This window comes from Oryctolagus cuniculus, chromosome 10 (genome assembly GCF_051225735.1).
Source record: "Oryctolagus cuniculus isolate XC-2025 breed Fujian yellow rabbit chromosome 10, ASM5122573v1, whole genome shotgun sequence".
Taxonomy (NCBI): Eukaryota; Metazoa; Chordata; class Mammalia; order Lagomorpha; family Leporidae; genus Oryctolagus; species Oryctolagus cuniculus.
The window spans coordinates 84,526,535-84,549,030 of NC_142876.1; the positions used below are offsets into that span (position 1 = coordinate 84,526,535).

General features: G+C 48.5%; 2 protein-coding genes across 24 annotated transcripts in view; one reads left to right on the forward strand and one right to left on the reverse strand.

Moving 5' to 3' along the window:
* LRIG1 (leucine rich repeats and immunoglobulin like domains 1) overlaps positions 1-1,591 on the forward strand; it is a 118,384-nt gene extending 116,793 nt beyond the window's left edge. For all 5 annotated transcript variants that reach the window (XM_089305442.1, XM_002713424.6, XM_070050621.2 and 2 more), the window contains one exon: positions 55-1,591. In XM_089305442.1, the coding sequence (XP_089161568.1) occupies positions 55-272 (218 nt within the window). In that variant the 3' untranslated portion in view covers positions 273-1,591. The remainder of the gene's footprint in view (positions 1-54) is intronic.
* A 499-nt stretch (positions 1,592-2,090) lies between these two features.
* The window catches only part of SLC25A26 (solute carrier family 25 member 26), a 156,680-nt gene continuing 136,274 nt past the window's right edge, over positions 2,091-22,496 (reverse strand). For 8 of the 19 annotated variants that reach the window (XR_016214230.1, XM_008260905.4, XM_089305446.1 and 5 more), the window contains 4 exons: positions 13,667-13,736; positions 7,224-7,288; positions 6,123-6,196; positions 2,091-2,383 (listed from right to left, as the gene is read on the reverse strand). Coding sequence is in view for 15 of the 19 variants with exons in the window: in XM_008260905.4 (XP_008259127.3) it covers positions 2,266-2,383; positions 6,123-6,196; positions 7,224-7,288; positions 13,667-13,736 (327 nt within the window). In the remaining 4 variants the exon portion in view is untranslated. The other 11 variants (XM_089305448.1, XM_089305444.1, XM_089305458.1 and 8 more) reach the window with 3 other exon arrangements.

Here is a 22,496-nt window from a genome sequence, read left to right on the forward strand (position 1 = left end):
GTGGAGGGGGCTGGCCGGCCTGCGGGCTCTGACCTGCCCTCTCTTTCCGCCTAGAGGATTCTTCTCGGACGTTAGCGCGGTTGTATGAAGCGGACTCGGCCGACGTGCAGCCGTCGTGTGCGCTGAGCGCAGGCCGTGTGCAGCACGCAGAAGCCGCCCCAGCCTTTGCCCAGCACTTGCTTGGCTCCCACGGGCACGTCCCGCAGGCGTGCGACTCTGGTCCCGAGTCCGGGACGCGGAGGGGGCCGCTGCTGTTGGCGCCGAGAAGCTAGGCGCTTCTACCTCAGCTGTTGTGGCAAGGGCTCCAGGCACGCGGGAGCAGAGGCCGGGAGCAGCTCGGGTTCGAGCGGCGCTGATGTGTACATAGCGGGAACGTCCGTGTACAGCGTCTGTCGCTCAAGGACAGAAATGCAAGAGGCTATTTGTGTACAAAAGGCAGGAAAAGTATTTGATACCATTGTACATAAGAGTTTTCAGAGATTTCATATATATTATATATCTTTTACAGAGGCTATTTTAATCTTTAGTGCATGGTTAACAGAAAAAAAATTATACAGTTTTGACACTATTATTTTTCCTATCAGGTTGCTGTTTAACTTTGGAGGGGGTGGGGACATGTTCTGGTGCCTTAACGCGTGGCTGGGATTAGGAGAGGCTAAAACGACGTTTGTTCCGGGAGTCTGGGGTGGGTGGGGAAGGAAGGAAGTCCTTGCATTTGTATTGCACTTGGCAGGACGGGCTCGAGGCTGCCTGGCAGTCAGATGCCCTTGGCAGACAGGTGCTCCGGCTTTCAGGTTGTGAGTTGGTCTGGATGCCCGGGAGCAGCTGGTGAGAACAGGCCCGCACTGCCTGTCGGCCTTCCCGGAAGCCTCCTCTATGCCAAATGCAGATGCGCTCCTCGTGGTGCCACGTGACGGCTCCTAGAGGCCGTTAGTGACGGCTGCTGGCGTCGGCTCCTGTGGATTTTAGGTCTGGGATGCTTTCAGAGCTTCCCGTGATGCTTTAGTTCTGCCAACAGAATTACTGACAGTGGACTTGGGGGATGAAAAAAGATACAGTTCTTTGTCTTCAGGGCTAGCTTCTATCTACTGAGGGTCCAGAGCAGGCCTGTCCCCGCCGTTCAGACTAGGGGAGATCCAGCCCTGGACCTCGGTTCTGGGTGTATTTGCACTTTTGAGCTCCATAGCTAACCGTCTTGTGAGTGCCCGTGTGTCATTCAGTCAAAACTGCATTGAAACAAGGTCCTCCAAATCTCAGCAAGCAAGTGCCTGTGGCCGCGATGCTCGAGCGAGGCACTGACAGCATGGTTACTATGTGCATCTCGCTGTCTGTCAGCTGTCACCACTGCTCCGAAAGGTAAGCACATGTAGGGTTCAGTCTCTACAGCTCCATGGCTGATGTTACTTCCACACAATCTGTGAATTTGCTGCTTCTGAGAGGCAATGTGAAAGAGGAAGTATTACTTTTATGTACAAAGTTATTTATTTATAGAAATTTTGGTACAATGTACATTGAAAAACATGTAAAATATTGAAGTGTCTAACAAATGGCATTGAAGTGTCTTTAATAAAGGTTCATTTATAAATATTAAGCATCTGGCCGTAGTCATTTGTCTAGATGCCAGTATTCCTGAGTTCCAGTCATTCTGCCTTTAATTATTTTTTCCCCAAAAAGGAAGGAGAAACTCCAGGCAGAGCAGCGTCCACGTGGCCCGGAGTCCTGGTCTTCCCCCTGCAGGAGGGCCCCCAGGACCGGGCTCCCCTTATGCCGCCATGGCAGCTGCTCGCGTCCCTTCCCACCCCACTCGGCACCCGGGTGCTTTTCTAGCTGAGCTCTGAGTCTAATTCCCAACAGCAGCCTGGTTGCCCAGCGAGAACGCCCACTGCGCACCTGCGCTTCTACTCTGCAGCCCAGCTGTGACCTCCCACAATGGGAGTGTGTGTGGGGGGGGACACCCACAGACCACGTGGGCCCGAGGCTGCTTCCTTTTCCCCAACTAGCCTTTTTGTGAAAATTATAACCATCTTGCCTTCTGCTGACTTCAGCATGAGGTGCAAGAAGAGAAAGAGCAAATGAGAGCTCAGAAGGGCTGGGCCTCAGCATCGGCAAGCTTATTTATTAGGGGTCCTGAGGAAACCATTCAAGGCGGCACAGGGGCCTTGAGCACTGGGCGGGGTGCTCAGGTGGCCAGGCCAGCGGCTGCTCACTAGGAGGGGCTCCGGCCTGGGGCTCCTCGTCACAGGAGTGGTGTGGGGCGGCTCTGCTTCAGGGACTTTGCCTGCCAACTCCCCCCAGCAGGCTGCGGGTCTGGTCGTAAGCCCCCAGGAAGATGAAGCCGCCCAGACTGATGGCTGTCATGCGAGGCAGGACACCTGCAAATAACCTGGGAAGAGAGGAGAGTTCAGAACACGGGTGTGTATTAAAAGGATCATCTCTAAACCCGCAGCTTGTGCAACTTACACACCGTGCTAGTCAGGCCCCGCGCAGCACTGACAATGTGTTTTTCCTTTTAGGAGGGCACTAAATCACATTCCCAAGGAGGCTTGTTGACGTTTGAGCCCAGCTGTTTGCTGGCTAACATGGCTACAGACCAACTGAAGACGGACTCTGTCCAAAACAATAGTTGCCTTGAAGCGTTCAGCCCCTCTTCCCGTTAGAGATGATGCAACCGTCTTCATTAAAAAGGAGTCAGAGGGCTGAAGCCCAGGAAAGGCGGGCGCGCCACGCCTCAAGGTCTCAGGTGGCCCCTGCGAGGAGAGGGGGAGGACTGTGGCCGCCGCATCTCGTCCTCAGGCCCACGCCAAGGCATCCGATCTCGGCATGGCTGCTCTCTTTCCCGGCCTATTTCAGGGCATGACAGCAGAGCGGGCTGCAGCGGGGAAGGTGCCCCTTGCCCAGTGTCGGCTTAGGAACAGAGCAGTGCAGAGGAGGGGGACGAGGTCGCCGGGAGGGGACACGTGCAGACGCTTGTTCCAAGCCACTCCCTGGGCCACTGCTGAGACGAGAGTACCAGTGATGCCCCCTGGTCACAGTCTGGCACGGTGGAAAACTAGAGGGGCAGATGAGGCAGCTGACAAGAACAAGGCAGGCCAGAGTCACCAACAGGCTTACAAACAGATCCCTCGGCCGTACGCACTACGCCTGCGTGGCAGAAACTGGGGGGCTGTGTCCCAAATGTGAGGGGCAGCTTGCTCCACGAAGGAGAAAGTGGGCTTTCAGTCATGAAGTGGAAACGACGCGTAGAGTGCAGAGCCAGGGCAGGCGTTCGGCCTAGCGGTTGCGATGCCGGGTGGGATGCCCACATCCTGCATCTCAGTTTCCTGCTGCCAGCTTCCTGCTAATGCAGACCCTGGGAGACAGCGGTGGAGGCGCAGGGCCCTGGATCGCTGCCAGCCCCATGGAAGCCCTGGATTGCGTTCCCGGCCGCACATGCCTTTCCCTGGCTTGGCTTAGTCCAGCCCAGGCAGCTGTGGGCGTTTGGAGGGTGAACCGGCAGATGGGAGTGCTCACTTGCTCTCCCGCTCTCTCTGCACTTCCAATAAATAAGTATTTTTAAAATTAAGTCTCTTTTTCTTATTTAAAAATAACTAAAAAATCACATAGAAGATGATAATATACTTTTAATAAGAACCGAGTTGCTCAGCTTAGCATCCTGCAGACTGGATGGCGTGGGTGCTGAAGGCACAAAGTGAGAAATCACTGGAGGCCACTGTGTCGTCTGGGCCTGAAAACCCGATGCAATTTCCCGGCCCCCAGCCGACAAAGGGAAGGGGACAAGGCAGGCTGCGGGAGCTGAGCTACGGAAGGGCACACTGGCCACAAAACTCCCCTGTCTGTCGTACTCTGTCTAAAAGCCAGCATGGTGTTGGCTGCTCTAGGGCAGGAACAGGTGGGGGCAGTTTCCGGTTTCCCTGATGGACAGCCGAATCCACTGCCAGCATTACAGCCCCAGTGTGCACAGTGAGCTCCCCAGTCAGCTCAGAGGCAGAGACAGAATTCCGAGTAGGGCAGGGCTGTGTTCCTGTGACCTCGGCTCCAGTGAGCACAGCCAAGCACTGAGTGTAGGGCCGGCAGCAGGGAAGAGCGCGTGGCTCCAATGGCTACTGCATAGAGGCACAGTAAAGAAAACAGCCAGCCAGCTGACTGACAGGGCAGCAGGGAGAAGCCAGCCAGGACACACAGCGTTCCCACGGCTTTCAGCCCCTGGAGGGCATGCGCGCGTGGCACTTGTATTGAGAAAAGTGCCCTGGAGCATGCATTTCTGGCTGCAACATGAACTTAGCTGCGCGCACCCACACAGACAAAGGCAGGCACCCCTGGGCATTGCTCCGTGGGGCAGCGCCATCCTGTCACAGGTGGGGGAAGGTATCGGCTGGGACACTCGAAGAGGCAGGGGGAGGCCAGACTGGCTCGGGCCTAGCAGCCCAACAGAGGAGGCAGCTGAGACTCCGTGAGGGCTAGGCCCCCGGGGGAGCAGGGCTTCCCTCTGTGTTTCATTACTGTCTTGTAGTCAGACTACGTTACCTTGTATCACATTACTAAGGAGACAAAATAAAACTCATCTGCTTCCAAGCGGCAACCTTGGCTGCCTGGAGTCCTCAGCCAAGGACTGCACTGTGCGTGTCAAGTACGGCCCGAGTGAGATGTGAGGCACAACCTGCAGATTCCCTGCTCAGGCTGACGGCGCGGGCCAGGCGGAGAGGCCTCTGCGCAGTGCTACAAGTCAGGTGCGCACCACCGCGGAGACGGCAGACTGACTGAATCACGGGCTCAAGGCAGTTCCTTCCGCATGGGCTTTGGAGGGCCTTGGTTTTGCCAGCGATCGTGCCGCCCCACAGAGACACACCGAGATGCTGCCCAACCCTGCAGGGCTAGGGCCAACGGCAGGGCTTTGACCGACAGCTGCCACCCGATCCATCAGGAATGACGTTGGAAAGACCACAGAACCTAGCAGTTGGACGCAACGATCTAAAAAGCTACCACTGGCAAGGTCTGCATACGTGGCCCAAGCACCACATGAAACACGCCCGAGCCTCCGACCTGCTGCTCAGTAAGGATCTTCCTGGCATCGTCCCCACCTCCGCTCAGGGTGGAACGGGAAGCAGCACGAGCTGCCTCACAGCATGCCTCCAGTCTCCCAGCATGCCCCGCCCCCGCCCTGCCCCATGCCACCGGCCAGCTCTTCCGTTCCGGCCTCAGAACTGGGCCGGCCTACAGGCAAACAGCAGCAGCCATCGGAGGGGACTCAACGAAGCCACGTGACCGGAGCTGCTCTCCCCCTGCCTCCAGGAGAATGCTGACAGGAGGCCGGAGCTGCTCCTCTGCCCGAACTGTGAGCGGGGCCTCACCCGCACGCTTCGTGCTCCCAGAGCACCTCACGGCTGAATTCCAGCTGCCAAGTGCCCGCAAGAACCACAAGAAGGGATCCGTCCGCCTGGCAGCAGGAGGCGGCAGCAGCCTGCTGGGGCCTGCAGGCCGGGCACAGGCCCCTGCCCTGCGCCTCGGGAAGCGGCTGCTGTGCTCACACACACAGCCCTTTGGGTCAGTGCTTCCCAAGAGAAAATTGCAATTCCACCAAACCCTAAAAACCAGCCCAACACCGAGACGGCTTTGCAGGCTGAGTTCCGCGAACAATGGTGAAGTACCACCCTAGAGAGCATTTTAAGACAGGAAGCTGCAGGTCTGCGGCAGGCAGGCACTACTACAGATCACAGCAGCTCCCCAGCCAGCGCCCCATGCTAAGGTATGCTCGAAGTAATTCGTTACTAATAAAGCTGTCAAACCACAAGGCTCTCCTCCACCAGTGCTACCCTCCCTCACTTGCATTCCTGTGCTGCACACCCGGAAGCCCGTGTACCGGTGCTGCAGCCCAGACTCAGAGCCGTCCACGTGCCTGTCCTCCAACAGCAGGATGCACAGGCTGACCACGGCTGCGTCACTGTGACTGGGCCCCACCCTCCCATATGCAGCGGCAAACAGCATCACGGACGACACACAGACGACATGCGGACAGTCACCCAAACACGAGCACAGGAAAGCAGAGGGTTCCCGCAGTGTCAGGCCACGGCGGAAGAGCCAGCGACAAAGAGGTCAGGCCAGAGAGCATTTCTACTTGTCCTTACCCTGCCAAGCCCTGGGACCGCCAGACCCCGTGCAAGGCAGACAGCACATTCCCCCTGGCAGTGCTGGAGCCGGCCTGCAGGAGAAGACGGCGAAGGAGAAATGGTTATTTTCTGGAACCGCCCCCGTGAGCGCCGGCGCTCAGATGCCCAGCTCGCCAGCACCCTCGCCTAGGACTCAGACTTCGCATGCTTGGGTCTTGCTTGCCTTTAGACATGGTCACCTTCAGACATGCAGCGAGCAGGGACCTGGCCGTGGCACACGGGCAGCTGCTTGTCAGAACTCGCCCACATGTGCACTTGAAAGCAGGCAAGCGGCTAGAAGCGGGAGGGAATGACCTGAGCGTGACGGCAGCCGTCAGGATAGGCGGTGCCATCGCCAGGCCTGCCTCAGTAGCTGATACACTGCACGGAGAGAGCCTTGCTCGATGCCAGACAGGGCCAGATTCTTACGTTCGGTCCTGTCACCCCGCCCTGGAATTCTGCCCCGACTTTTTCTCCTCTTTTTGGTCTGGGCCACATGTATATATGGCATTCCCGGAACTCTCAGTCTAGCCTTTTCTTTTAATTATTTTTCTTTTAAATCGTAACTATTTTCTTTTAAATCATGTATATATGTGCACATATACACACATAAAATATTGTTTTAATATACTTTAACTATCTTCTAAATCATTTATATATATGTAAATATGTAATATAGTCTGATAATGGTTTAACTCAACCAGGAAGGCCAAGCATGACCCAAGTTCAGAGACAATAACTTCCTTGCTCTGTGGCTTAAGGCTCATCACACTGTGATCCTTAGAGCTCTCGCCTGTAACACCAGAGTATGTGGACATAGTATTGCCAGGCAGAGGCCTCCCTGCTCTGTGTACGTGCAGATGGGAAAATGAGTTGGCAATGGTAAAATGCTGCAGATACAGGGCCTGGGGATGACCATGGGTACTGTTCTGTCAACGTCAGTTTCATGAGTGGTTCCGGAGGACACACAGGTGCTATACAGGTAGGAGCCACAGCACGGCTATCCCCTTTATGAACCTGCAAGTCCTAATGCAAACAGACGTAACTGTCGTGCCCACATTCCACGGTTTTCCCCCTTACCTTTGCCAACATAATTCTTGTCTTTGCCACGTCCAGGGGGGTGGTGACTGCGGCTGCACATCCACCTGTGTATGGGAGACCCGACGCTCAAGTGAGACACTGTTTACCGCATGGCGATCTGGTGTTCATTTCCTAATTCCTCCTAACTGCCCAAATCCCTCCTCTCTGACGCCGTCTGTCTACCTGACCCCGGATCTGATCCCCTGCACGCACACTCCTTGTCCACGTGCTGCGTTTCTGTGGCAGTGAAGGAGAGCTGCATACATAAGAGGTGCTGCATAACGCTCCGCCCTCCTAGGGAGCAAAGCGAGGCCCTGCCGTCTACCTTGCTCCTCTAGGGACTAGCAAGACCTCAGTGGGTGTGCACAGGACGAACCATGCACAGCCAAATGCGCACTCAGCGGAGCGGCCCGCTGCCCCCAGGGCCCTCAGCCTTTCCAGGGGCCACTGCTCTTTCACTCCAGGATGCTCGCACCCTCTCTGCTCTGCGTCAGCAAAATGGACGGCGTTACGAGAGGCGTGGCTATCAATGCTGGGACCCTGCAAGTTACAAGAGGCAAGCTATCTGTATTCCACAGGCTCCTGCGCATGTGCCAGCTCAAGCTACACCACTTTAAGCTCTCTTCTGTGCCTATTCCACAAGCCTTCTCCTGTACAGCTTCTTCCCTACCTTCTTTCTCACGTTCTCTTTATCTAAATACCGTCATGGCCAACTGTCCTTTTACAAAGGGTCGATATCTATGGAAAGAAGAATTGAAAGATCTTTTCTGTTAACACAGACCACAGTTGATGGTGTCGCTATTTTACTTAAAACAGAACAAAGATTCCTTTTCAACCCCGAGGCTATGCGGGCTTCCATGAGGGCAGGGGAAAGCAGCAGCCGTATGGGGGCTTAGCAGAGCACGCGTGTGCTCAGGAGGCCCCGAGAGCACACAGTTCTCTGTCGGTGGCCGTGGACAGACAAGGGATCTGCCGGGTGTCTTTCGCAATCTGCTGCTGTGTCAAGGCTGTTGACTGACCCTCCCCTGTACTGTAACGTGCACTGGGACACTGCCTTTCTCCAAGGGGCACCTCACTCACACTTTCTTTTATGGTCCATGTTTCGTTTCCTGTGAATGTCTCTTGGTGCTAAGCAGCGTGAATCAACATGGATATTAGAACCACCTTGTTTCAGCCAACTTTGGATTGTAAATTTGTGAAATGCTTTGTTCCAAATTCAAAGCTTGCCTGAAAACTCAGACTTGTTAAAGTTATTTTAAAATTTCATGGACCTGGTCCTGAAATCCTACTCTTAAAAAAAAAAAAAAAAAAAAAATTGACAGGCAGAGTAGACAGAGGGAGAGACAGAGAGAAAGGTCTTCCTTTTGCCTTTGGTTCACCCTCCAATGGCCGCTGCGGCCGGCACATCGCACTGATCCGATGGCATGAGCCAGGTGCCTCTCCTGATTTCCCATGTGGGTGCAGGGCCCAAGCACTTGGGCCATCCTCCACTGCACTCCCGGGCCATAACAGAGAGCTGGCCTGGAAGAGGGGCAACCGGGACAGAATTCGGTGCCCTGACCGGGACTAGAAGCCGGTGTGCTGGCGTCACAGGCGGAGGATTAGCCTATTGAGCCGCGGCGCCGGCCACCTACTCTTAATTTTTTAAAACCAAATACTCTACCCTCGAAGAGTAAATATTCTTCTAATTATAGAATAGGGTCCAGGAAAGCATCACATCCATCTTTAAAAATCCTAAGTAAGGAAGAAAAGAAAAAGCAACCAACTACTACTGGCTCAGGCTTCTCACTCTGCAATCACATATTTGGTTTTGTTTCCCCTACCGGAGAAGGTCCAAGGTGGTCTGGCGAGAAAGAAGGCACGAAGCCCAGAGCTCAGATCCCCCGCTCTTTGGCTGGCTGTCCTTAGGTAAAATGCTCATTCTCTAGTCATCAGACAGGTTCTGCTCACTCTTGCAACCTGCCCTGTGAGAGCCACCTGCTCGTGTACAAGCTGAAGCTCACAGAGGCAAAGCAGCTTCACACGGAACTGGGACTTGATCTCAAGTCTGGAATCTGAGCTTCGGCCATTGCTTTCCTAGGGACCTAAGTTTTCTCATCTGTGAAATGAAAATCGGCCTTGACACAGGATTAAGTGAGTCTATGTGAAGTGTCCAGAATTCGGCCGGACTCCCAGCACTGTTCACAGGAATCAGTTCTGTTCTCGACAGGGAGACATAATGACTGCTTTTCCTTCGTATCTCTAACCTAGGACACCCATTAGGCATTCAAAACGGCTTACTGAGGACCCTGGACAAGTGTCTGCAGTTTTTCCGGACTGAACATGTCAACGTCTACAAGGGAGGGGCCGGGGAAGGCGGGAGCTGCTGTCTGCAGGTGCTTCCTTCAGAACGGGCAGGCCAGGAATGTGCCAGGCACTTTCAGGGCGCATTTCCTCCCCTTGACCTCGTATTCACGTTTCCCATCTTCCAGTCAACGTGGGCCCAGGGCCACAGAGCTAGAATGGAGCCCAGTCCTGTGTATTTGGACTCTGAAAGTTAGCACTTTCCACTATATAATGATTTTGATACAGGTTAAAAAAGACAAGTTGAGATTTATCCAATTGTTAAGACAGGCTCTCCTACTTGAAAATGTTCATAAACTACTCCATACATCTAATACATTTGAAAACTGCATAGCACACTTATCTTGGCCATTAGCACAGGTTTGCCTCTGCTGTGGGTGTCTGCCAATATTCTCGTACAAATTCAGGTTTCACAAAAGCAACAGCAAGAAAAGTTCAAGACAGAAACACTTAGGCTTAACTAGGCCCTAAGTTTACTAACCATGACAGAAATGGCATTTTATGTAAGTTATTAATAAATCAATTTGAGTATCTTCAAACACAAAACTGTCTCTAACTCACAGACCTGAGAATGTTTTCCATACGACTACGAGAAGGGGCGAGTGTCTGGGCAGTGTGCTGACCCACGCGCGCCGTGAGACGCGCACATCCCCTCGTGAGCACCAGCTGCAGTCCCACTGCTCCCCTGCAGATCAGCTCCCTCCTACTACGCCTGGGGAAGCAGCTGAGATGGCCTGAGTGCTGGGGCGCCTGCCACCCATGTGGGAGATCCGGATAGAGGTCCAGGCTCCTGGCTTCAGCCTGGCCCAGCCCCACAAAACCTCTCTCTCTGTCTCTCCCTCTCTACCTCTGCCTTTCATCTTTTTCAATTAAAAATAAACGGCTACAAGAGGGGCTTGTGAAGATGAGGTACTAGAGTAACTCGTCAAAATGGGGGGGCAGCGGGGCCCTGGACTGCACTCACAATGTGGTTATTTTCCACATTTGCCCTAAGGGAACTATAAGCTACTGGTCATAAATACAAGGAACTTGCTAACATGGGAGACAGGAAATGACATGGTACAGCAACTACGGGTGGCTTCGGGTGGCAATCACAAGGGACACACAATCTCCTGTGGTCTCCACCGGAGTTCACTTTCAACTGAACGCCAGGCCAGCTGCTTGCTTCCCAGGGCCAGAGTCAGGGCAAAGCACATTTTTATGACCAAACTACATCTCACGCGTCATTGGGGAACAAATGCAGATTTTTTTGCCCTTGTTCCAGGGCACCTTCCTGCACCAGCTCTGGAGGGGCAGGGGGAAGCCCGCAGCCGCACCGTGGGCACGTGCTGCCACCCCTGTTCCTCTGGACTCCAGAGTCCCGAGCAGTGCCAGACGAACAGGAGTGCCTCGGCACGCCTCTCACAGGCAGGCTGCACACAAGTGCCCAGAAGCTGCAGGACTCCTGGCGGGACCGCCGGGCCGCCCAGAGCATTCTAAAGACCATGCCGGCCTTTCTCATTTGCCACGCAAATGCTCCTTCACCCTGTTTTAGAATTTCAAGTCCTGCCCCCAACTCCAGGCTGAGACTACTCTCCTCTTGCCCCTCTTTCTTACAGAACGTAACAAGACATTTATTATGAGAAATTGTTAAAAAAAAAAAAAACACCTCAGATCACCACACTAGCAGCTGTCATAATTATGCATAGTGCATCAGGGTTTTATATTTAGAAGTTCACCTGATGTGAGGAGGTTGGCAAAGTCCTTCATTTTCCTGGTTTAACCCCTGACCAGAAGCCAAGACAATTTCTGAGCATGACAAGCCATCAACACCTCTGATCTCGAGAGACATTTTTGGGTATTTGTGCCAAGTCATTTATGAAACAAGCACAGGCAAGGGAGTGGGCTGAGATAGCAAGGCTCCTGCGTGATGCTCTGGCCAACGTACACTTGGCAATGAGAAACCCAACTTCTGACTTAGGGGCAAGACTTCTCAGTGCCTCTGCGCTGAGCGGAGGGCAGCAGGTGAGTGTGGACGGGGGCTGTGCGTGACACAAGCTGCGGTCATTCTGCTGTGCTGTGTCTCACACAGTGCTGTAAGCAACTCTCACAGAACACCACTTTTCACAATCTGGACTATTTCCAAATGATGTTTATCCTTCAGGAATGTTTTAAAACAGGACCCTTGCTCTGCTAGATCAACATGTACCAAATTACAAAGCAAGAAGGGGCATAAACAGCAATGTGTATGTCACTTACTAAGTATGTGTACATCTACTCACAGCCTATTTTTTGCTCACTTTGTGCAAATGCTTTCATTTACTCGGACCTCAGCTGACAAAGTAAGATGACCACAGGAGAGAAACGTTGGCACCCACAGGCTATCAGAGGAGAGCGCTCTGCAGAGTAACTTCATTCGTCTGCTCCTCTCTCAGAGCGGAGGGAAGATGAGCTAGTGAATTGCTCCAACAGTTTTCATTTCTGGGTGTGGGTGGTTCTCAGTGAGACAGCCGTCATGCCACACGTGTCCAGTTTTAGAGATTACACAGCACTAACACAGCAACGGCTGTTCCCACATCACAGGTAAGGACACCGTGGCTCAAAAGGTCCAGTCCCCTTCCTCCGCTGGTGGGGGGGGGGGGCAGCAGAGACAAGCCAGCCTGTCAGCTCAGCCTGTGCTCACAAGTGGGGCTTCCACACCTCACTTCCCTTCCCCACCCCCCAGTGTCCTCAGGCGTCCCCAGAGCCCAGGCTGTGTCGCTGAAAAGGTTCCTACTAGAATGCACCTGCCTGACACAAAGCTTCCTCCTTTCTCTCCTGACAAATCTAAGCACTTACGCCTACAACAGACTATGTGAGGAATGGGACCAGAGAATATATACCTCTTCTTTGGGCACATGGAAATTTTCAGAAACTGTTAACTTTAAGAAGTGGCCTTTATCCACAATGGCTAAATTTCCAAATGCTCATTTTGTCCCCAGGGTCCACGAGAAAGTCAACAAAAAAGTCCACTGCTCTTAAGGACTAGGGGATAAGGACTCCTGACCTCGGAAAATCAATCGCGACCACCTATGCCTTGGACACAATTTATTCCATGTCTACGTGTCGTGTGGGAACAATTATCGATCGTGAGCAGTCTAGGTAGTTTGATATCCAGAGGCAAGATCTTTACATTTCATTAGCAATTCTTAAAGTCAGAGAAGTGTACTTACTTGAAGGATCCTATAAAATGTGCTTTTCTTTTTTCCCACTCTTCCCCCCCCCCCAAAAAAAAAATTCCAACAAGCATTAAACGAATTGGAAAAGAACTGTTTTCTATTTAAGTTTATATCCTAAAGCTACCCTTCCGTCAATCGGGGCTTCCCTTGTAAGTTAACAGTTGAAAATTACCTAGAAAGTTTCTACTTTGTGTCCACTGTAATTCTAATTGACCACTAATTGTAATAACAAACCCTATTTGTCCCTTAGGCTTTTAAAGGGTATCACTTTCTGAATTCCTTAACCAATCTGAGTTCTCATTAAAACCTCACTGGGAAATTCCTGTGACTCAGTGATGGGTAACACAACAGTGCCTATTGTCACTCTGTTCTTGCTGTCATGTCTCCAACATGCCCAGATGTTCAGACCGCCCTGTCTTCTACCCAGGGCAGCTGAGCCTTCAGTAAGCCGTGGAGCAGCCTGTGCTCTCCTGACACCGGTTAATCAGCGTCGCTGTCAAACACGTCACAGGAGCTGTGAATCATTGCCTTCTGCAGAAAGCACTTAAACCCCGCAGCACTGCTCAAGGCAGACAGCTGCACCGGCAGCCCCGCACCCACTCCGCCAGCCTCTTCCCACAGAGGCCCTCATCAGTCATCTTGAAGATAATCCAAGGGTTTGAGTGAAGGCTTTAATAAAGATAAAAAGAAAAAGAAAAATTTGTCAAAAACAAATTGGCTGTCTTTCAGCCTGACACCTTTTGAGCGGCTTTTTTTCCACAACACCCCTCTGAAACAGCTAGCGAAGCTCTCTTCATCTAAACAATCTGGAATTTCTAAAGAATGTTGTTTTTGTATCGTTATTATTTTCACATTTTTCTCCCCGCTCTTCAGTCTTTCCCAGTATAATATAATCCTCTGCACCTGCAAAAGCTCCACAGACTGCTGACTGCCAAGAATCCACCACATGATCCTGCCTCCAGGACCAGAGAGCCTGTGTTTAAGGAGAAAGAAAAATACAAGTTATTAAATATTTGCATTTATCAGAACCTCCTGCGGGTTAGCTCTGGGGATGGGAACTTAAGTGAGAAGCTATTTTGGTGGCATTCTTTACCGATGACTTAAGTCATTTTCCCAAGGACTTAACTACATTCTAAAATAAGTCAAAGGAACAAGGGTGACAGCCCCATCTGAATGCTCAAAGCAACCAATTTTTAGGAAATATTTTGACACATTTGTGTATATAATATACATGGACAGATAAAAATAAAGATAATACATCTCTAGGACAACAAAACATTTAAACACAGAAACACCTCCATTCACAAATTAGCCCCGAATAGTACCCGCCAAAATAGTATATGCCAACTTCCTCTGCTCCTTTCACAATCCTAATCCACAGCACCTGTGTTTGAAGGATGCTAATTCCGTTACCTACACATCATTTAAGATGTGTCAAGCCAGTTTTGTACCATTCACTTAACAGGCTGAAGATTGTACAAACACCCATGTCGAGTTTCACACTAGACAAAATAATGGCAGAGGCACAATGCCTTGCTCACCAAGAGTTTATGAGGTAGTAGAAGACAAGACAAAGTTACAGAAAATGGTGAGGAACGCAAGCCAGGCACTCCAATCTCCGATCATTTATAAATTTTAACCATTCTAATAAGTGTACAGTAGTACTTCACTATGTTTTACTTTGTATTTTCCTAATGACTAATGATGTTGAGCTTCTTTTCATGGACTTACATGCCACCAACCTTTTTTGGTATCCAAATGGCTTGCACATTTTTTCGTGTGTTATCTGTTACCTAAATTACTAAATTTTGAGATTCCATTATATATCCCGGATAGAAGTCACTTGCAAATATAGTCTCCTATTTTTATTTTTTTGATTCTCTGAAGAATTCAAAGGATCCAAGATTTTAATACTGACAAGGTCCAAATTATCCTTTCATGGATCTTACTTTTGTTGTCACTTCTAAGAGATCTTTGCATAAACTAAAGTTACAAAGATTATTTTCCTTTATTTTCTTCTAGAAATTTTCTATTTTTAGGTTTCACATTTATATGTAACCACTCATTTTGAGTTGATTTTTTTAAGTGCTACAAGTTATGGATTGAACCTTTGGACACTGGGATATCCAAGTGCTGTGCCAACCAGTAAAGACAATTACTTGCTCCAATTACTTGCTTCTCAAAAGTCACCTGTCCCTATGGGTGTGGAGCTATTTCCAGTCCCTTCTGTTCTAATCTGTACATCTATTTTGATGCTAATTCCATACCTTCTTGACCACTATAGCTTTATAATAAATCTTATCATCAGGTAACATTAATTTTACCAAATTTGTTCTTCAAAGCTGTTCTGACGACTCTAGATTTTCATATCAATTTTTAAGAGCAAGATGAACTTTCTCAAAATAATCTGAGATTTTGATTGAAACTACATAAAACTTATCAGTAATGTGGGGGCACATAGAGACATTAATAAAATAAAAACGAATTCTTTGACTCATAATTTCATCGTTCCATTTACTTAGGCTGCCTTTAACATCTCTGAGTACTGATCTGTAGTTTTCAGAGTACAGGTGTTCCCCTGGTTTTGTCATACGTATCCCTAAGTATTTCACGTTTGAGAGGACTGTAAATGAGGCTGGGGCCTTTTTAGGCATACTTACAATTTTTCATCAAAGGCAAAACAACAGAGACACAGAGATATTCCATCTCCTAACTCACTCCCAATTGCCTGTAGCAACCAGGACTGTGCCAGACTAAAGCCAGGACTCTGGAACCCATCCTGGTCTTCTACATGGGTGGCAGGGACTCAAGTACTTGAGCCATCATCTGCTGTCTCTCAGGATGTGTTAGCATGAAGCTGGATCAGAAGTGGAGCAGCTGAGACTCAAAGCAGCACTCCAGTATGGGATGCAGGTGTCTTACGTGGTACTGAACTTGCTGCACCACAACGCTGGTTCCTACTATCTGTTTTCTGTATTTCAATCTCTGGTTGTTCTTTGTGAAGTAGGCAGAAATTGACTGCCAACACAACTGATTTCTGAATAATGAGCTTGTATCATGCAACCCTGCTACGCTCAACTGCTACAGTCAGTAACTCCAGTAGCATTTCTGTAGGGTCATCAAATTTTCTACACAGATGACCCTATCTGGGAATACAGACAGTGTTTTCCTTTCTGATTAGAATTCCTTTTCTTGCCTATCTGTACTGGGGCAGACCTTTAGCTTATCACTGCAGGCACAAGGATGGCCACAAATATTACCGAAAAGAACAATTGAATATACTAACACCTAGACTAGTCTCATGACCTACTGAGAGGGACATTTTTAGGGATGACCAAATGCACCACAAATGAGAGGAGACCAGCAAACCTGGTACTACTGTTCTACCCTTGGTAGACCCCAGAAGATGGAGGGGTAGCTACAGAGCTGGAGAAGGCACCACAGAAACAAATCAAGACGTAGACGGCCCTAGTTAACTTCTCTGTCAACTTTACCAACTTTGCTTAAGCCAGACACCTAACAATGTAAATTATCTAACAAGTGAGATGCACAGCAGTGTGTGGTGTCTGAGGACTCCCGCACTTCCTAAGTTTACTCTATTAAGAGTTCAGCTATCAAATAGATTTTTATAACCTTGCTTGTGAAAGAAGATAAGCTTTAAAAAGTTTTATTATAAATCAGTTTCTAAAGATAGTGTTGTCATTAAGCACAGTACTTGGTGTGTTTCTGTAAATGCTCTCAATGTTTGCAAATAAATCTGTACACTTTGTAAAAAGCATTATTTTTTCTAGTCTGTTAAGCATTGCAGCCAGAGTAAGAAACATGACAGAATAAAATCTATTTCCTTTCAACATGGCATAATATATACTGTTATCAAGTTAATGCCATCTTTAATGCCATTACTTACTTCACCATCTTATTAGAAAAGGAAAGTCAAAGTTATACAAGACTTTTGTAGATGAGTTAAAGTCAATCTACTGATACCTTCAAAAGATCCAAAGAGTACAATGACTCTAGACAGACAGAAAATAGTGGTAGTCATGCTGCATTTATAATACAGAACAAATCACAAAATGTGCACTAGATATCACGCAGGAGGAAGAAATCTACAATGCTGTGAAATTCACAAATTCAGTACCTGCTTCCTGAGAACCTATGAGCCATCAGGCATTTTAGAGTCAAGGAGAACAAGAGTCCCTCGGTCTAACACCTGGGGAAGGTTCAGTGGCGGAAAGAGGGGAGTTATAAAACAGAAAGGAGATGATACAGAAAGCTTCATAGAGGTGCCTGTTGTCTGGACAGAAAACAATTTGGTTGCCAAGGGAGAAAAACATAATCAAAATAGACTCAGATGACTGAAGACACTGTTTAAAAATAGCCTCTCTGCAGATAAGCCTAACTTTCCACTATCACCTGCACAGATTGGTCTGAGAACATAGAAAGAAATCAATCTGTAATTAAAACGGATGCTAATAGTATCTTCAAACAAACAATCTCTGAAAAACCAAAACATTTAAAGTCAAGTCACAACCCTCAGTGGCAAACCCGCAGCTTGATAGAAATGATGACTTAGACAGCAATGCTGCACACACCGATACAGAGCCCAGCACGTTCCAGGCACAAATACCTCACATCCATGTACTCAAGGAATTCTCCCCGTACTCTTCCATGGTATGCACACTATTCACCATTTTGTCCTCTAACAGAGAACTAAGTGAGGCTCAGAGACACTTTAGAAAACTTGCTAAAGCTTAAACAGCTGGTTATGAGCAGAACAGTGACAAAATGCAGAACAGGACAGCACGTATCTCAGAACTGTCATGGACATTAGCACATAATCCAGCTGCTTTTCAGATGAAAAACCCCTCCCTAGCCCCAGGAGCTGTGTCAAGGTGGGATGACGACAAGACCCACCCCTCCAGGTTGCAAGTGGCGTGGCTAACATATTAATGCATGGGTAGTGCTCAGCCCAGGCCCTGGCACACACGCACAATTGATGCCCATATAGTAAGGATACCACCAAATAAATCAAGGTGTTACAAGGAAGCCAACAGGTGCTGTGCCACTGAGCAGGGAAGGTCCTGTTTTAAAGAGGAGTGGACTGGCTCTGTCCAAAATGACATCTGATGTAAGATCTGAGGGTAATTAAGAGCTGCAAGTGGGAAACACCTGGAGAAAGAGCTAGAATGTCTGCTCCATGCAGGCAGGGACTCCTGTCAGACCTCTCCCTCACCATGGCCCCTGAACCTGGAAGAACCCTGGCACACAGTCCACAATTACAATATGTGCAATGTCTATATCCCCGAAACATCATGCTTTATACCTTACAATTACTATCAGTCAATTTAAGTAAATAACCTAATGGCCACATGCACACACACAGGAATGATGCACACACGGAATGAAGAAAGGGTATTTTTGGCAGCGATGGAGGGAGGTTGTGTTCCAGGTACCAAAACACAGTAAGATGGAGGGAACAAGTTCTGGGATGGGCACGTGGATCAGCGGTTAAGATGCTGCCTCTCTTCTGCATACCTTACTAAAGTGCCTGGCCTGGAGTCCCAACTCTGTTCCCAATTCAAGCTCCCTGCTAAGGCACACCCTGGGAGGTGGCAGGTGACAGCCTAGGTATTTCAGTTCCTGTCACCCACATAGGAGACCTGGAAAGAGTTCCAGGCTCCCAGCTATAGCCAGGCTCAGCCCTGACTATCGCAACCATTTGGGCAATGAACCAGTAGATGGAGCACGTGAATGCTTGTGCATGCTCGCTTGCAGCCCCCCCCCCCCCCAACCACACAAATACAATTTTTAAACTGTATTTAAAAAGACAAAAGTCTTGGCCGGCGTCGCGGCTTACTAGGCTAATCCTCCACCTATGGCGCCGACATCCCGGGTTCTAGTCCCAGTCGGGGCGCCGGATTCTGTCCCGGTCGCTCCTCTTCCTGTCCAGCTCTCTGCTGTGGCCCAGGAAGGCAGTGGAGGATGGCGCAAGAGCTTGGGCCCTGCACCCGCATGGGAGACCAGGAGAAGCACCTGGCTCCTGGCTTCGGATCAGTGTGGAGCACCGGATGCAGTGGCCATTCGGGGGCAAATCAACGGAAAAGACGACTTTTCTCTCTCTCTCTCTCACTGTCCACTATGCCTGTCAAAAAAAAAAAAAAAAAAGACAAAAGTCTCTATCTGGCTTTGCCTGTGCTACCTCTCCATTTAAAAAAACAAAACAAAACAAAACAAAACAAAAAAAAACAACCAAACAAATGCCTGGAGCTATGTTCTGAACTAGTCAGCCTGAGACATCTCAAGCGAGGAGGCAGCTGGCACGCAGAGCAACGGTTAGCACGGAGCTCAAAGACGCTGGCCAGTATACAGAGGGCATCCAAAGCCAGAGACAAGATCAAACAAACAGCTATGGGTCTCTGTGAGGTGATAAAAACCACCGACTGTATCACATTTCTTTTCTTGTTGAGCTGCTAACCTGTCCCAAAGTAAATATAAGTCTGAAAAGAAAACTATCATCTCTGGGGTTCCAGATGGGATAATCAATCCTTTCTACTTCCTTTCTCTTTATGGGGTCTTATCTTTTTCACCTAAAAAACTATGCACTATAAAAAAAGGAAAACATCAGACACGAGGTTAGTGGAGTGACAGCATCTGAGGAGCCAGGGGGCCAGCCCTACACCACCTTGAGTATCTTCCTCAAGGAGAGACACACTGCACATACGTTAGCTGTGGGTTGTGCGCCTGACAGACCGTAAGCCGCTCAAAGGCACTGACCATGTCCCACTCATCCTTGTCCTCCTGCAAGTGTGAAGGTCTAGCTCAGAGTCGCCAGGCAATAAACGAACACTGACAGCACGTGCTGTGTATCTGAGAGTAGAAGAGGCCCATGCCTTCAAACACGCCAAGTGTGGCTCCAAGAAGTTCTCAACACAACAGAGCAAGTGATTAAGTATCAATCAACACTACTGACAAACGTTAGGTATGGCAAACCTTCAAGGCCTAGATTAGAAGACTCCAAGCAAGAGATCAAAAGCTGAACTTGGCTTTGAAAGACACAGTGGATTTGGACTCCTAGAAGCACATTTCTAAGGAAGGCACAGCATATTCAGAGGCAGTGAAGAAGAAACTCTCCATGGAGAGGAAAGATCGAGCAGGGAAAAGAAAGAAGAAAGTCTAGAGGAGGGAGCTGCAAACACTAGGCGCGGGCACACACCTCGGAATGTCAACCTTCACGTCTCAAGAGTCTCAGAAAGCTGTACGTTTCTGAGAAATATTAAGTGTGATTTCAAAGTTACTTCTACGAGCAATCCCACAAATTCAACATGTAGGATGCAAGAGAAGGTTCAGAAGCTGTTAGCATATGGGCCAGGCACGAGGTAATAACAATCTGAAAAAGGGTGGCTATGGGTCCTGAAAAGTCAAGCTCAGCCAAACTCCCTGAGTGACACGATCTGGCAACAGAGAAAGAACACAGGACACTTTAATCTAGGTTTGGGACCAGGTGCTTAGAAGAACAGCAGAATGATTAGCAGAAATGGGTAGGCAGCAGGAAGAGATTTTAAAAGAAAGGTGACAAGTTTGATTTTCGCAGAGTTAACTTTAAGGTGCCAGTGGACACCCCTACCTCTAGATCCTTACACTTCCTGCAGTGCAGGCACTCCCCACATAAGGTGCAAGTTCCGGCTGAGAAAAATTTTACCAGACAAGCGGAACAGAAAAATCCGTCCATACAATATAATCTCTCACTACGGCTCTTCAAAAGTTTAAATGGATAGAATAATAGCCACAAAAATAAAAGGGACAAAATCTTAGTCTACTTCTACAAAAGCACCATGACTCACATTCACGTGTCAAAAAGACATTCTTATATGAAAAGATGCTAAAGTCAATTTATTCATAAAGCAACTACAAATTAAACCCACAGTGAGACACTAGTAGGCAACAACTATTTTAACAACTGATTTTTAAAAATGTAATAATATCAGATAATAACATGGATACAGAATAAATAGAACTCTCATACACCATTGGTAGGAGAGTAAAATATTACAGCCACTTTTGAAAATACTCTGGCCATTGCCTGTAAAATCAACCATACTTTCTTCACGAACCAGCAACGTCACTGCTAGGCACTTACCCAGGAGAAATAAAAACATATGCCCACACAAACACTGCAGGTGAATATTCATAGCAGCCTTATTTTATAACCATCAGAAATCAGAAACAACTCAACTAAGTGGAAAGTGGTGAACTGATAAGCCAATTGTAGTAACTGTACACCCACATCCTTGTGGAATATTACACAGCGGTAAAAAGGAACAATCACATTAAGTGAAAGAAGTAAGGCACAGACTGTTACAGGACAGACTCTGTATTATATGATATTCTGGGAAACAGGAAAAGTATTGGGAACAGTGGTTGCCAGGGACAGAATTCTAGGAGGTAATAGTTATTCTCTATAATGGTCATGGTACAGTAACAAACATTCATTAAAACCCATAAAAACATGTAGTGATTTTTACTGTATGAAAATTACTCCTCAAGAAAATAAATTTCAAATAAAAACCTTATAGCATCCTCACATTTGCTCAAAGAAAAAATTTAAGGCAAAATATTATTATCTGTGATTACTCTGAAACATTCTAGATGTCTCTTAAGCAGCCATAATCGTACAGTGTTCTTAATATTGAAAGAGAAACATGCTTCTCCTTTCTGTGCGCCTCAAAACCCTGCTTTGCAGAGTTGGGGCACAGGACGCTCGAATGTGCAGACTGTGTGTGAATGCTGCTTATTGAGACCTTAATAAAGTGAGTCTTGTTTGCTGGACAGCTGTTGGCTTCATTGTTCTTTTGTCACACACTAAAAAGGAGAGTTGTTATGCTAATGGAATGTGACCTTCTCATTGGATAGCTGTGACATCATGCTCTGAAACACCGCTTGAGAAATACTTTCACCATGCAGCACAGAGGAAATGACAAAAATAAAAACAAATAAAACAGTGGCGAAAGACCCAAAACACTGGATAAATAAAATATACTAAAAAACCTTATCAGCTATCCATTTTCACTTTACCAGGGCTTTCAAATTCTCTAAACACTGTACACAGTGAGAAACATACTCTGTGCTGTGACCCCCTACTGACACTCATGCCGGCAAGGACCTACAAAATTCACACCACGACCTACAATTTTCAGTATCACTGCAACAAGAAGATAAAAACCTAATGCAATGTTTCTGCATGTATGAAACAGGTTTTAAATTTTTATTTATGTTTAAACAGATGTGCGACCTTCCCCAAAGCTGACTCACAGCTCACCACAGTCTTCCTTCTCGCGAGGGCCCTAGTCTGGGCCGAGCACCAGAGGCGGAAGGGCAGTCACGGAGCCTGGGCCTTCCCACCCGTCCACACTCAGGGCCTCACTGCCGTTCTTTTTCCACTTACCGTACTATTCTTTTACCTAGACACACACACACACACACACACACACACACACACACACGGGAGCAAAATAAAATTAAATCCAACAAATGCATTAGCTTTTTTGTCATTCCCACAAACTACCTGAAAGAAGCTACTTATGAACAAGTGAGGGTTATTTTGGTTCATGGCCTTGTAAGCTGTCAGTCCAAGACCAGGCAGGTCCCAGTGGCTAGCCTCTCGTGAGTTCACGGGATGACAACAGGCAGACCATGTAGGAGGGATCCTACCAGGAGCCACAAAGAACAGAGAGCA